At 39.4% G+C, this 14,941-nt stretch overlaps 1 protein-coding gene across 1 annotated transcript in view; it reads left to right on the plus strand.

The window, feature by feature from the left end:
- Positions 1–14,941, plus strand: part of GNAI3 (G protein subunit alpha i3) — a 33,796-nt gene that overhangs the window by 6,002 nt on the left and 12,853 nt on the right. The window contains exons 2-3 of the mRNA XM_033092732.1: positions 11,789–11,831; positions 11,950–12,091. Coding sequence (XP_032948623.1) covers positions 11,789–11,831; positions 11,950–12,091 — 185 coding nt within the window. The remainder of the gene's footprint in view (positions 1–11,788; positions 11,832–11,949; positions 12,092–14,941) is intronic.

The raw sequence follows: 14,941 nt of genomic DNA on the forward strand, positions 1-14,941 counted from the left end.
TCAAAATGTTTTTGTTTAACTTAAAAGTAGATAGTGTTCTGAATTTTTCTTGCTGTTCATGTAAATCTACAACTGGGTAGAGTCAGGCATGTCCTCTCCATGATCAAAACATACACTCTATTTATATATTTAAATTGTGTTTGTATCTTCTGGGTGGATCGTGTGGCCTGCTGTTAACATTTAATTACACTGCTGATAGAGGGACCATTCAAATCAAACTTCTTTGAAATTATTGAGGTAGCTTGATTCTTGTCATCTTGTAATTAGTCTACCTGTAATAGTTGGATTTTAAAGCTAAAATAGTATTCCATTTAATTCTAAGCATTTATTATGGAAATGTAACACTGTATTTGGATTTCTGTTTTAGTCATATATTGATATCCCTAGTTTTTATATTTTCTTATTAAATGGATTGTGTTGTATGGAAATGGATTGTGCCCAGGACCTTAAAAATTACATTTTACAAATTACTGTAAATTACAAAAGAATTGTTTTAGAGTGACATACCTTTAATAAAAGAACATTTCCCCCTCTGTTTCCTGAAGTTAGAACATGGGAATCATTAACTTCAAAACGGGGCTCTGCTTGATGTAATGCCATCATTACTCTCCTGACTTACACAGGTAACGCAGTTCTGATATATGTGATATGATGATGCAGCCGTAAGCTTTCCGTGTCGTCATTTCAATTCTGAGTTATATATTTCGGAAAATAACAATCGAGCTACTTCAGTTTAATGATGGAAATCTTTTTCACCATTTTGCAGCATTAATAAATCGTCACATATTTTGGTTCATTTCAGGTTGTTGAAAAATAGTTTCATTCCTTCCTCTATGTCTAAGACAAGTATGTTTCTTATTCTTTTATTTTTGTTATGGTTGAAATTAATATCCACATTCATGTCCTCAATAATATTTCAACTTTTTCTAGACAACTTGAATGTTTTTTTAATAAGCTTTTTATAGAAAAGCTGCAAAAATAGTGCATAGAGTTCCCGTATACTCTTCACAAGTTTCCCTTAGTGTTGACATCTTACACAGGCATGGTACATTTGTCAGCACTAGGAGATTAATACTGATGCATTAATACTAACTACGCTTCATACTCTATTGCAATTTCAGCAGTGTTTCCACTAATGTTCTTTATTTGCTCCAGGATTCAGTCCAGGACACTGCATTGCATTTAGTCAAAGTTATTCTTTATTGCCTTTCGGTTTTCATTATCATGCTGTCCAAAAGAGGCTCATTTTTTAAGCTACATATGATTAGATATCTGATTGTCTTACATGTAATTTCTTACATGTACACAGGTACTTTCCTAGACTGGAAATATAAATAAGAAATAGACAGAACTCTTAAGCAATTCAAGCTGTGGAGATAGACAAGTAAACAAAGGTAATAGATATGGAATGTGGTTACAGAAGGGATAGCCAAATTTTGGAAGGAGGAGGAGGAGAAACAGGCATATCAGGGAAGTCCTCCCAAAGGAGGTGACATTTGAGATGGACCTTGAAGGATAAATAGGAACTCTCAAGGCAGAGACTGGAGAGAAGCGAATCTAGACCGAGGGAATAGTATGTGCAAAGGCTCAGAAACAAGAGTGAGCAAGTAGATAGATTTGCCAGGAATGAAGGTTGGTATAGGAGGGGTGGAGGAGATAAGATGGGGAAGGGATGCCGGGCATTCGGAGAGTGTTGATTTGAGTATTTTACATTTCTATCTCACAAGAACATTTTGAGGCAGGGCTAGTAAGAAATGTACCTTTGCAAAATTAGTTTTCGGTCATGTCATATGTACATACCATATAATTTAGTGTTAGCATCAAAATGGCTTTTTGTTGACCTGCTTTCAAAGAAGTGAAAGAAGACTTACTCACCAGAGGACAAAATTAGAACGCTGCGGCCGCCGCAGAAGTTAATCCCCTTTCTAACTCACAAATGACTGCTCCCTTCAGCAGTCTCTTTATGTCCTGCAAAAGTAAGGTGGAAACCCCATTTCTCTCTCTTAATTGGCCAGGTACCCAAAGAGAACACGTGATCTGTAGCGACCCTCAGGTTACTGTTCATATTCTTCAGTGATAACATTTTGAGGAGAGCTACTTGGCTAAGTGAACTGCCTCTTTTGTTCGTCCTTAATCAAACCAACATCTTCCGTAGGTGATTTATGAGTGTGAAAATGGCTATTCTCTTTCTGCTTTATAAGGCTCCTAAAACGATAGGCTCGTGTCCCTGTAATCGGAGAAAGATGCGAAACTGAACAAACCGTACATTACCGTGTAAGCCGGACATATTTTGGTTGTTAGGATTTTTTTTTTTAATATCTCCCCTCCCTCATTGCATATTTACCTTGTAGAAATATTTAATGAAAAAGGAATTTATATTGGGGAGGGATACATAGGTGACTTCAAAGATAACTGGTAATGTTTAATATTTGGTGATAGGTGCACAGATGTTTTTGTTATACATATGTCATAAACATTCCCTTTGATGTATTCAATATTTAATAAAACCAACTTAAAATGCTTAAAGGCCACAAAAGGATAAATGGCTCTAATTAACTTAAAGGCAGTTCCATTTATTTATTTTTTTTTCGTTTTGGTCACAAGGAATAGAAAACTGATTCAAGCCAGCTCAAAGAGTTGGGAGGGAATTATTGTTCGAGTACAGAGAGGTTTTATGGGAATGCAGGAAGAGTGGAGCAATCAGGCTGCAGGAACTGCGGGCTGCAGGTCCGGCGTTGGCCAGGCTGCTGTCTCTGCCTTCCTTCTGTTTCTCTCTTTCGCATTGTCTTCACTATTTCTGCCTCTTTTTGCTTTCTTGTCTTTTCTTGTTCTCCTTTGTCTTGTCTTTTTTGTCTCCTTGGTTTCCTCACTCTCTGTCTCTTCGTTCGTGTGTGCCCTCTCTCCTCTCTCATGGCATCTTGAAGTCTGTACATTTGTCTGTTCTCTTTTCTCTCCAGACCAACTTCTCCTGAATCCTTTCCTTTATGACATTGATGTGCACGAAGCATGAAGTCCCTATAATGGTAGCGTAGGTTTTCACACATTGTGGCAGGATAATTTTTTCTGTATCTCCTTGTGCAGATTCGTCAGATACTCTGACTGTTCCTACTCATCTATTGGAGCTAAGTCGCACAGGGTGTAGGCCCTTTGTCAGCCTGTGCCTGGGTGACTCCTGTGTTAGGTATTTACTCCTGATCCAATCACAGGGAGGGGAGTGGCCCAGATCCTGTAGACCATTGCCCACTGAGGAAGCAAGTAGAGATTTCTCTAGAAGGGGTTATGGGAAGGGAGATATTCTGAAATTGTCTAATATATCGATTAAGTTTTATAAGAAATTTCTTATATGTGCTTTAAGGCTTTTTGATGATTGGTGTGTGATTGCTTCCTAGAAAAATCTTTTTCAGAGAAGAGACCATTTTCTCTGTCCTAATCGCAACTTACTGCCATCTTTTATCCTTAAGATATTTGTTCATTTATTCACTGAACAGATATTTAATGAGTACTCACTATGTTTCATACACTCTTTTAAGTGTTGGGACACAGGGTGGACAGGACAGATTCGTAGCAGTTTCACTGAAGTGGATGGGGGGTACAAGGGAGCTGGGATAGGGTTTGAGAGTAGGGTTTAGTGGGGAGCAGGGAGAATAGGAGGAGACTTGTGAGGGAATCCAAATATCCAGAGGGGGGCAAAACGATGTATACACATTTTAAGAAAGGAAAACTGTTAAAATTGTAATACTCAATATATACTGATACCAAAAGATGAATACAAGTCACGTTTGACTTCTGCAGTTACGAGAGGAGCTCAAAGTGGTTACCATCAGCATCCAGACACTTCTGATTATGGCGAACTACTGCTTGAGCAACATTGACCTAAGTGTCCACTTGTATACATGTTTTTGACACCCCCGGTATTGTCAGGTACAGTTGTGGGGTGAGAGTTGAAGGCATAGTCAGGAATGGGTGTGGAGCTGAGGAAAGACAGCAGACGAATGGAAATCTGTTCCTGTTAACTGCCCACATCAAAAATTCCACCCTTTGCAACTGGCATTTACAAAATGTGATTAGGTAACCAATGAATCTCACAGAAACTCAAGCCATTCATCCCATAGTTATTATGTGCCTACTCTGTCCTAGATTATGCTCTAGATGGGGGCAGGGAGGGAGAGACACAAAAAGAAGGCACTGTTTTGTGCTTTCGAGGAGTCCTACATAGGTGCAAACCCAAATAATTACAGTAATTTGGCCACGCAGTACCATTATGGGGTTTGACACGAGCCTGTAGGACCAGGCTGAGCCTGGGCAGAGTGCCTTCAGGGAGAAGGACACAGGTGTGGGAGGGGTTTCGGGTCGCACCAAAAAGAGTTTTCATTACCATTTTAATTAAAACCAAGGAAACTAATTAGCAGCTTAGGAAAAGTGAGGAGAGTAGGAACTGGAAAGATAGTCAAATGATTTTTTTTACAGTAGCCAGAGCTGCGTAGAAATAAAATGAGGTGAGGTGGCTGGGAAAGGACAGTATGGAACTCAATTGTGAAAATCAACCTCTGGGACGGACGCTGGAAGGGAATGAAGAGTCTATGCCAGCCATCTGGTGGGAGTAGTTGTTCCGAGGGAATGGGAGGGCTTCAGCAAAGAGCTGAAGTTTGAACTGAATAGGATTTTCAAGGATGTTTATATGCAGAGGCTTGGCATGTTTAGAGAGACAGTGGGCTGGGGAAAAAAATACCATTCTGATAGTCTAGGCTAAGGAAACTTGCCAATTTCACAAGAAAAATAGATCTAACTTCCCCCACGAGACCATAAATTTCTAAGCTTATCTGTATTTGAAGTCTCAGTGTCCAGCAGTTCCAGACACAAACAAAAAAATTTTGTTAAAAAAAAGACTAACAATTTTTTTTTTTTTTAGTAACAATTTTTATTTGTTCCATGACATTTTTCTCATCTGTAATTCTGCTAACCTTTTCTTTTACTGAATTAGGAAACAACTGGTTTTTAAGAGTAGTATCTTCAAAAGCATTTGAACAAAATGTCATTTTTCACCTTAATCTGAATTTTTGCTGTTAGCTACTTGTGCCTGTCAATAAAAAGGAATCACTGAGAGCAATAATCTTATGATTGGAACTAGCGTGGACTGTGATCTTTCGTTAGGGATATTCACTTTTTTTTTTTTTTTTTTTAAAGAATAGCAGTCTAACTTCAATGGTCTGCTAGTTTGCGACTGTAATTATAGAGAACCCTTGAGCCTGAATATAGGGAGTTCACTGTCAGACAACCCTTACTTCCTTACTGTTGCTGCACTAATTCTTTCTACTCTTTGTCCCTTTTGATCAAGAGTACATGATTGGAGAACATGCTGCTGATCACTGGATTATGGTGGTAGCTACTGTGCACGGTTGAGTTAATAGGAAGATACGGATTCATGGTTTGATTTTTGAGCCTCTGTGTGTCAGATTTAGAGATTTCGTCTGCTCTTGGCCTTATAATAATTATAGTCACAGACTATTAGAGTGTAACCATAGAGCACATCTAGGCCAAAGCTCTTCACATTTTATATATAAAGACACAGGCATTGTGAAGCTAGATGACGTGCCCGAGGTCACACAGTCAGTCATGGCAGAGCTAGGACTCAAGTCTACTCTTCATACCATTACTACATGGTATCATTTACTAAAAAAAAAATCTTTGTAAGTGACTGAGTTGTATGTGAAAGGTGAGAATAAGTTAGAAAAATCAGATTGATTTGATGGCCAATCTTTCGGCCTTACGTGGAGAGAAGCTGTCTACGCCTATCCTTGTCGTATGATCCCATCTGTCTGGTAATGGGGGCCTGTAGAGCGACCAAGAGCGTGCCTTGGTCTAGCACTGGTTAGAGTGTTGTCCACAATAGTGCCATATTGGGACTGAATTTGCCGACCTCCAGAAAGGGGCTGTGCTCTAGGTATAATCCTGGACTTTTAGAAGTGCCAGGATTTCTCCACGGAAAACAAGTATTTAAAAGGAGAAGGAGATGATTTAAGTGCCCCTGGAATAACCACTAATACATGTGGTAGAAGAGCTGTATAGGGACAGATGGGTGAGAAGTGAGGGACAGGTAGTAGACAGGCATATCTAGGGTTGAAAATAGATTTCAGGAAGAGAGCTTTTTCTGTTCCTCAGGGTGGGGTGGAGAAAATGACTCATGCTCTGACGTAGTTTGCCGAGCCGTTAGGTTTACAAGTTGCTTTCTAAGAGTGTGAATCCAGATTCCATCTAGGGTTTTATCATTGGGGAACAGCTGCTACATAGTTATACCATTTCTACTGGGATTTTGAACCAACATCAATATCTAAGGAGTTTTTATTAAATTCTTTGGGCCTTAACATCACTGGTTGGTATTCCAAACAGTGAAAACAGCGTTCACAAATAATAGCTGGTTAACATTTATTGAATATTTACTATGTGTCAGGTATTGATCTAAGTATCTTCTGTCGACCCCTGTTTTACCGATAAGGAAATTCATTGTGCCTGAGGGCACAGAAATATAAAATAGAGTATATATAGTATACTCAGGTCCCTTCTGTGGAGTGGCTTTTAAGTGTTTAGTCAAAATGAAAGAAAGAGAAGGCATCAGGTGACGCGGTGTTTTTTAAAGGTCAGCCATCTTTCAGGGTTAATTTTTAAAATCAGTGTGTATGTGAGCTGAAGGTGTTTACTCATATGGTAATGATTTGTTTATATTAGCAATTCACTAGCCTTTTAAAAAAATCTTGCAAAGAAATCACCATCTCTCATTTTTCATCCCCATAATGTATATGTCATGGGAAGAAATAGACGGGCATGTGATATGGTGCCTGCTCTTAAGGAGCTCCTTAAAAATAAAATTTAGAACATATTTGGTAAATATAATGATTCTAGAATAGAGTGTGTACTGGTAAATTGTTTTTCATCTGACATTGTTGGTGATGTATGTATGCTAACCTGTACACACACTTCTTATTTGATTGCTTAGAAGATGATTTTCTAAATTAATTCTACCCCTCTGTTCTCTACAGATTACCTTGCGTTTATTGAGAACGAGACCCCTAGCTTAGCTTCTTTTGCCCTTTTTCTTTCAAAAATCTCTGTAGCTTTACCCTCATCCTTTCTTCTTATTGATACAGGATGTCCGTTAGATATATATTGTTTTAAAAATAAATCTTCTAAGTCAAACTTTTCCCATTCCCTCCTGTCTCTGGCACCTTTCAGTCTTTTCTCCCCTGCATATCCTGTCCCCGGTCCAGTCCCATCCCTTCTGCCTCCAGACTTATCGTCAGCTTCTCCCTCTCCAAGACATAGATTTTGTCTTTGCAGTTCCTTTGTGTCGATCCCATTTTTTATATCCTTATGATTACTACCCTGGTAGATTGAAGTTGGACAAATGAATCTCCCCTTAAACTTTTGAAGGAAGATAGGTGAAAAGATGTAGGTAAAATTAGGAAGTTCCAGTTACCACATAGGAATTGGGAGAGGGAGGTGAGACACGGGAAGCGGTTTGGTGGAAATCCTAAGGGTGGGATGTTATTAGAGGGGGACTGCTGAAGCAATAGAGCACAGGGGACTGAGGTAAAAATGAGAGTTCAGACCTAATGAGAAAGGGTTATAGAAAAGTTAGAAGAATTTGGGTAATTATTAGATAGATTGGTGCTGTTTTACTAGTGCCATTTGGAAATTATGAGAAGGAAGAGGGGCTTTGAGCTAGAAGTTTGAGAAAATGACAGCAGTTAAACACCGTGGGTGCAGTGTCAGGCTCTGACATGTGAGGAGTAGAAAGGATTAATTTGAGAAATGCATAAGAAGAGAGAAGATTTTGTTACACCTTGATGTAAGGAGAGAAGAGAGAGTGGGTTCCAGATGATTCTTAGATTTCGTACTTGGAAGAAAAGTAAGATGGTGGCATTTTTCATGGTGATCTAGAAGCTGAATCGGTCAAAGACTTTTGGTATAAAGCGATTCATTCTTTATTTGTGTAGAGTGCCCTGGCACACCCATTAAAACAAATCCTTAGTTTAATTCTGTGGTCGGTAAGAGGTGCCTTCTTTTAAGAGATGGAACTGGATGCTTAATAACGTGGGTGAATATATATATAGTCGTAATAAAGAAAAGGGCAGTGTGACATTTTATCAGGTAGCCTTGGAAAAACAGAGAGGTAAATATAAATACAGTTAATCAGCACCTTCACAGGGTACAAATTAATGCAACGGATAGAAATTGATTCTGAGGTTAATAAACTTACTGTTTCACTCAAAATAATCCAACATAAATGGTAGAAATGCTGTTTTCACTATGTAAAAGAATGGTGCACATTACTTCATTAATCTCTGTTTTCCTAGTTAATTTAGTAGCTATTGCTAACATGGGATTATCTGGAAATTCTGTTTTAAACTACTTCAAATATAATTGGCATGCTTTTGTATTTTCTTCCCCAGAACTGAATCATCAGGGTTTTTTTTCAGATGCACGGGAGAAATTATTTATTTCTAACAGTGTCATTAGAAAGTTCTCTGTGTGCTACTTAAAAATTAACTATTTCAGTGCTACCTGTGATTATTGATTAGGTGATAAGAACAGAGATAAAGTCATATGTAAATATCCCTTTTGATTTTGTAAAAATGTAGATGTCTGGAATTTTTAAGTTATTTGAATTTTTATTTAACATTTTTGGTTGATAGAATTGAGAAATATTTAGTAAAGAATCATATTTATTAAACATTCGTCATTTATCTATTCAGCAACATTTAAGTTGCATAATCGATTTATGTCAGTCTCAGTTTTAGGCCCTGGGAATGAATACAGGGAGGAATAAACCTTCATGGAGGCCGGCCCGGTGGCTCAGGCGGTTGGAGCTCCATGCTCCTAATGCCAGAGGCTGCCGGTTCAATTCCCACATGGGCCAGTGGGCTCTCAACCACAAGGTTGCTGGTTCAACTCCCTCAAGGGATGGTGGGCAGTGCCCCCTGCAACTAACAATGGCAACTGGACCTGGAGCTGAGCTGCGCCCTCCACAACTACGATTGAAAGGACAACAAGTACACACTGTTCCCCCAATAAAGTCCTGTTCCCCTTCCCCCACCCCCAAAAAAAAACACCTTCATGGAACTTATATTTTAGTGAAGAAGACAGGAAATGAACAAATCTGTAATGTGAAGAAGTGGCAAGTACTTTGAAAAATTATCCCCCAGAGTCAAGGGAGAGAGGATGATTGGGGTAGGGCTTTTTGATGGATTAGTCAGAGAAGGCTGTTCTCTGTGGGGGAAGCAGAAACTTAAATGAAGAAGAAAAAACTTTTCCAGGCAGAAGGAATAGTAAATGCAAAGACCATGAGTCAGGATCAGGTTCACTGAGAACCAGTTTGGTATGTTGGAGGAAAAGCAAGAAGGCTGGTTTGACGAGCAGAGAGAACAAAATGGAGAAGGCTAGGAGTAGAGGGGGAGGAGGTGAGCGGGCCGGAGCACATTGGGCCTCACTGCCCACGGGGTTTATTTGGAGTGTAATTGGAGGCCATAGGAGAGTTTGGGGGCAGAGTTGTGACATGATCTGATTTACATTTTACAAAGTTCATTCCAGCTACTGAGTGGAAAACTGACCACAGGAAAGGGAAGGTGTGAAGCATGGGACTATTTAGGAAGCTTTTGCGTTGATGGAGGCCTGTGGGTTCCAGTGTGCTCATGTTGATCCATCGTGCAAGAAGAAGCTGTTAGCACTATGTTTATATTTACTTTTAAAAATTTGGCTTTACTAATATTTATTATACATGTTGGTACTGGCCCCCACATTTGATCTGAATGTTAGTTACATGTCACTTACCTTTTTTTAACCTGAGCAACTGAGTGAATGCTAGTGTCATTTACATTTACTGAGATGAGAAAACAGGGTGGAGCAGGATTTGGGGGGTAAAGGTGGGGACGCAGTAACTCAGTTTGAGGCGTTTTAAGTTTGAGATGCCTACTAGTAGAAATCTAATGAGATATGTCACATAGGTGATTCAGATCTTTGAGTTCGTAGCCAAGGTTAGAAGCCAAGATTAGAGATCTAAACTTGGAAATCATTAGCATAGAGGCAGTGTACAACTTTGGAGCCAAACTGTGTGAATGCACATTTCAGCTCTGCCACTTAATGTGTAATTGTAGACGAGTTAACTTGACCTCTCTCTGCTTTATTTACCTCATCTATAAATTGGGGATAATAATAATATTTACCTCATAGGGTTATTGTGAGGATTAAATGATATTAAATAATACAAAGTTCTTAGAACAGCATCCGGCACACAGTACTTGCTAGATGTTCACCATTATTACCAGTTTATGAGTGTTTAAAACCATGAGATTAGATGAGATGACCTAGAGAATGAATATAGGTAGAGAAAAGGGCCAAGAAAGCAACACAAGCTTTCAAATTCAGAGACAGGAAGGAGAAAACTGAGGAGTGGGGTAGGAGTCAAACCAGGAGGATGTGGGGTCTGGAAGAAAACATTGTGAAGAAAATCTTTCAAGGGGAGAAGTCATCAACTTGGACAAATTCTGCTTGAGAGATCGAGTAAGATGAAGACTGAGAATTGACCACTGGGTTTGTTAAGATAGAAGTTGTTGGAGACTTTGATGTGGTTTCAGTGGAGTGGTGGGTAGGAATGCCTGGTTGGAGTGGGTTAAGGAGAAAATTGGAGGTGCAGAACTGGAGAACATGAGTACAGGCAACTCGGGTTTGGCTGTAAAGAGGAGGAGAGAAAAATGGAGTGGTAGCTAAAGGAAGATGTGTGGAGTCAAGGAAGGTAAGAGCGGGGTGTGTGGATGTTAAGGTGGAAGGTAGTACAGTAAGTTTGTGTACTGATGAGAGTGACCCAGTGGGGAGAGAAAACTTGATATTTGAGTGACACGAGATAGTTGCAGCAGCCAAGACCTTGAGTAGGTGCGATGAGGCGGGTAAGTGCACAGTTGGCAGGGTTAGTCTAAGACATTGGCAGAGGCGGTTTGTCCATTGATGATGGTAGAGAATATTCATGGAAGTGAACGTAGATAGGTGGATTTGGTTATGAGAAAATGAGATTTTTTTTCTGAGTGCTTTAATTTTTTTCAATAAGAGGGGCAGGATCATCAGATGAGAGAAGTGGAAAGTGGCTTGTAAGTTTTGAGGGAGAGGCGGTAGTGTGAAGCAGGCATCTTGAGAGGTGGGAGAATGAATTGATTAGAGAAATGTAGGTGGAACGTCAAGGAGTTCGTCATTAAAGTGATTCCCCGCTGGCTGGCGAGGAGGGAAGCGCTTTGGGAAGGTAGTATGCAGTGAAAAAGTGGTGGGGACAGACGATGTCTCCTCTGCTTCTGTTTTGGACTCTTTAGGTCCATGGCTGGGAGGATTGCTCTTGAGTCATTCCTCGGGTCCATGGGCATTGATAGAGGAATGGATAAAAGTGAATAGGCCAAACACTAATCATTTCGTTTTTGCGTATATTCATGTCTGTATCATGATGTTTCACGTAGAGGATGAGGTCCTAGAGGTGTTTATGTTGGCCTGTCTCCCTCAGAACGCCTGCTTTGCACAAGTGATACCAGCTAGGCCCCGGGACACTCAATGACTTATATTTACTTGCTGAGCTATGTAAAGAAAGTAAAAACTCTAATGGAGAAAGAAGCTTAGTAGTTTTTCCTGATAGAAAGCCTCACCAAAGTTTTCCCTAGGACCTGTGGTTTCCATTAATCTGGAATTATTCATGTTGATTTCATGCTTTTGTGTTTGGTTACAGATGAATTCAAAGTCTGATTTTCTTTTCTTTCAGGTGCTGGAGAATCTGGTAAAAGCACCATTGTGAAACAGATGAAGTAAGTGAAACATGGCCTTTTTTTTGTAAGACTACATTTCCTCATGATACATACAGGTCCATAGCGTCTTTTCATTTTAGGTCCATGGTAATGATTTGTGGTTTTCTTCTTTTGAAAGAATCATTCATGAGGATGGCTATTCAGAAGAAGAATGTAAACAGTATAAAGTAGTTGTCTACAGCAATACTATACAGTCCATCATTGCAATCATAAGAGCCATGGGACGACTGAAAATCGACTTTGGGGAAGCTGCCCGAGCTGTAAGTGTTTCTCATTTCCTCTTTACTTGCTCTTTTTCAGTAGGTGCAGTTAAGCAAAATTTGTTTCGTCTTTCAGGGAAATGAATTTAAGTAACAAGATAAGATGTAGCGAAGTTCTGTGTGCTCATTTGAGAAGTGTTAGCAATCTGCTTTAGGAGATATTAGATTACCACACAAAGGAGACTCTAGGAAATGGGATTCTGTGGATATGCTATAGGTTTCTGTGATAACTGTTTCATTCACTTGCTTCTCTTACAGCCCTGTTTTTTAATTTACAGTAACAAATGATAGTAAATCGATATAATCTAAAAGAGGTTGCCATGCTTTCTGAGGTGTAGAGATTAAAGGTAAACACCAGTTTCCCAGAATAAACTTGGTACGGACATGCATACTAAGCCTACATTTTAGAGGCAATTTTCAGATATTCAGGAATGTAGTTCAAATACTACACCGAGCTATAGACTATAGAATTGGTTCTACCATGTCCTGATATAATTCTTGCACATGTCAGATAGTCAAAAGTCATGTTGATTAATTATAATACTCAGTGGGCCCTAAAGTTCTAGTTTGTAAATTAGGATGTTTGATGCAGTGGTGTGAGGGACAAAATGAAGGCAGGGGATCTTTTATGTCATCATCAGCTAAATTCCAAGAGAAGGCTGGGAATGTGTAGAATGATTCTCTAGAACTAAGTTATCAGCTGTATTCAGTATGTCATACTTAGTTGCCATGGGCAATAAGAGGAAGTGACTTGGGGAGCTGCCTGGGGAGCCTTCCTGGGAAGGCAACGCCTATGTGTCTGTGAAGTAGCTTAGGGACTCTTTTAAGTAACTCTCAGTTCAGCAAATGAATAGTCAATAAACCAGTGGGGAAATTGTCGAAGGGAAAAATAATACAAGGGTGTTTATAATTGGGTGGTATTTAGACTAGGAAATCTTAGAAATGGCCTAGGGAAGAGGAGCAAGAATAAGGGTTGGAAAGGTAGCAAAAGAAGAATGGAAGAGGGATGTGAGGCATGACTTCTGTTTTTGTTAAAAGGTACCAACTCACAAAAAGTAGAGACTTGATTTTTCTAAGCCTCTGAGAAGGGAACAGTGTGATAGCTAAGGCAAGAACAGGCCTTGTTTTTGTCTTACTCCTGTCTGTTCCTTCTCTCACCTCCTGCTTTTCTTCCTTCTTTTCCATTTTTCCGCTCTTCCTACCAACTCTCTCCTGTGTTCTTGTTTTCTCCCTCCCTTTTCTCATTTCTTATACCTAGCTCTACCTCTGTGTTGTATTTGCTGTATCTGGTAACCAGTCAGTAATTCTGTATTTATTCTCTTCCCTCTCTTTGTTGGCGTTTTCGCCATCTTATTTACTTTGTCTCTTAGTTTCTTCCTTTTTTTATTTCTCACCCTCTGTCCTCTTTATATCTCTTGATGATCCCTCCTTTCATTTCCATTATCAAATTGGTTATTGTTAATCTTTGGGTCCTGACACTCTTTTGTCACCAGATGCAGTTGACATTTTCTGTTTTAGTCCGTTTGGGCTGCTATAATAAAATACCATAGACTCGGTAGCTTATAAACATCAGAAATTGATTTCTCACACTTTTGGAGGCTGGAAGTCCAAGATCAGGTGCCAGCATGGTAGGATGAGGGCCATCTTCCAGGTTGCAGACGTCTTGAAGTGATATCTCTGGGGTCTCCTTTATGAGGGCACTAATCCCATTCATGAGAGCCCCGCCCTCCTGACCTGAGTACCTCCCAAAGGCCCCGCCTCCTAACACCAGCACTTTGGGCATTAGGATTTCAACATATTTAGACCATAGTATCCCTCCTTCTCCTTTCTTTAGTTTGTCGAATCAGTGTCATTAATCTTTGGCTCCTAACACTCCTTTGTCACCAGATGCAGATGGCATCATTAATTCCTCTCAGGCCTCCTGTATCATCTACCTTTCCAGTGTCCACCCATCCTAATCTACAATCCTATATAATTTTTTGAAGTTTCTCTTTTTTGTTTCCACATGTAAGAATTTATCTTTATAGCTCTTCTCTTATCCTCTAGTTTTATTATGATTGTTTAGAGAGCGAATGGAAAAACATAGAGCTGGATGTGGGATAGGTTGCTTTTCATGTCTGCGTAGGTGAAGGTATGACATTCATTGTATAGAGGGGCCTCTTTATAGACCAATAAAGGTTTATAGTGGGGAAACAAGATTGGTCAGTGGAAGAGATTAAGTGGTAAAGGCAAAATGTTTCCTCCTAAAACAGTGTTTACAAAGTTGCAACAGCAAAATTATGTAGCAATAGCTCTCTGTTTTACAGTTTCTAAAATTAGAATCGTGGTGTTACTAAAATAAAAAAGTAATTGCTTTATTGAGGTTTTTGAATTCCTGCATGAGTGTACAGGTCAAATTTCAGAACCAAGGGACTATAGAACTGTCAAATGTTAAATAAAGCATTATGACATATATGTAGGAGGACGTGCTCACTGTTGAGTGTGTTCGCCAATTTCTGTAATTTTTCAGCTTTTCTCAGTCATTTCATTCCTTTATTTAAAATTCTGAAAAGAGAGAATGGGAATGTAGGTGGTAGAGAAAGTTTCTTTATCTCGGCAAAAGTCATTAAGGCTGAAGACCCTGCGTTTGGCAGAATTCATTGGAGTGCACTCTGGTTAGATTTGTTATGCTTTGCTTAGAAGTTTTTGGTTGTCATTTCCCCTATGGTCTGAAATGTTTTGCTTGCTCATTTATTGTCCTAATGACAACTTGTGATAGAATTGATTGCTCCACTTCCTCCCTTCCTTTTCCTTTACCCATTACATGCGTTTAGTATATGCATTTTTATAATTACTCAGAAATCTTCTGAG

The sequence above is a fragment of the Rhinolophus ferrumequinum genome, chromosome 22 (genome assembly GCF_004115265.2).
Source record: "Rhinolophus ferrumequinum isolate MPI-CBG mRhiFer1 chromosome 22, mRhiFer1_v1.p, whole genome shotgun sequence".
Classification (NCBI taxonomy): Eukaryota; Metazoa; Chordata; class Mammalia; order Chiroptera; family Rhinolophidae; genus Rhinolophus; species Rhinolophus ferrumequinum.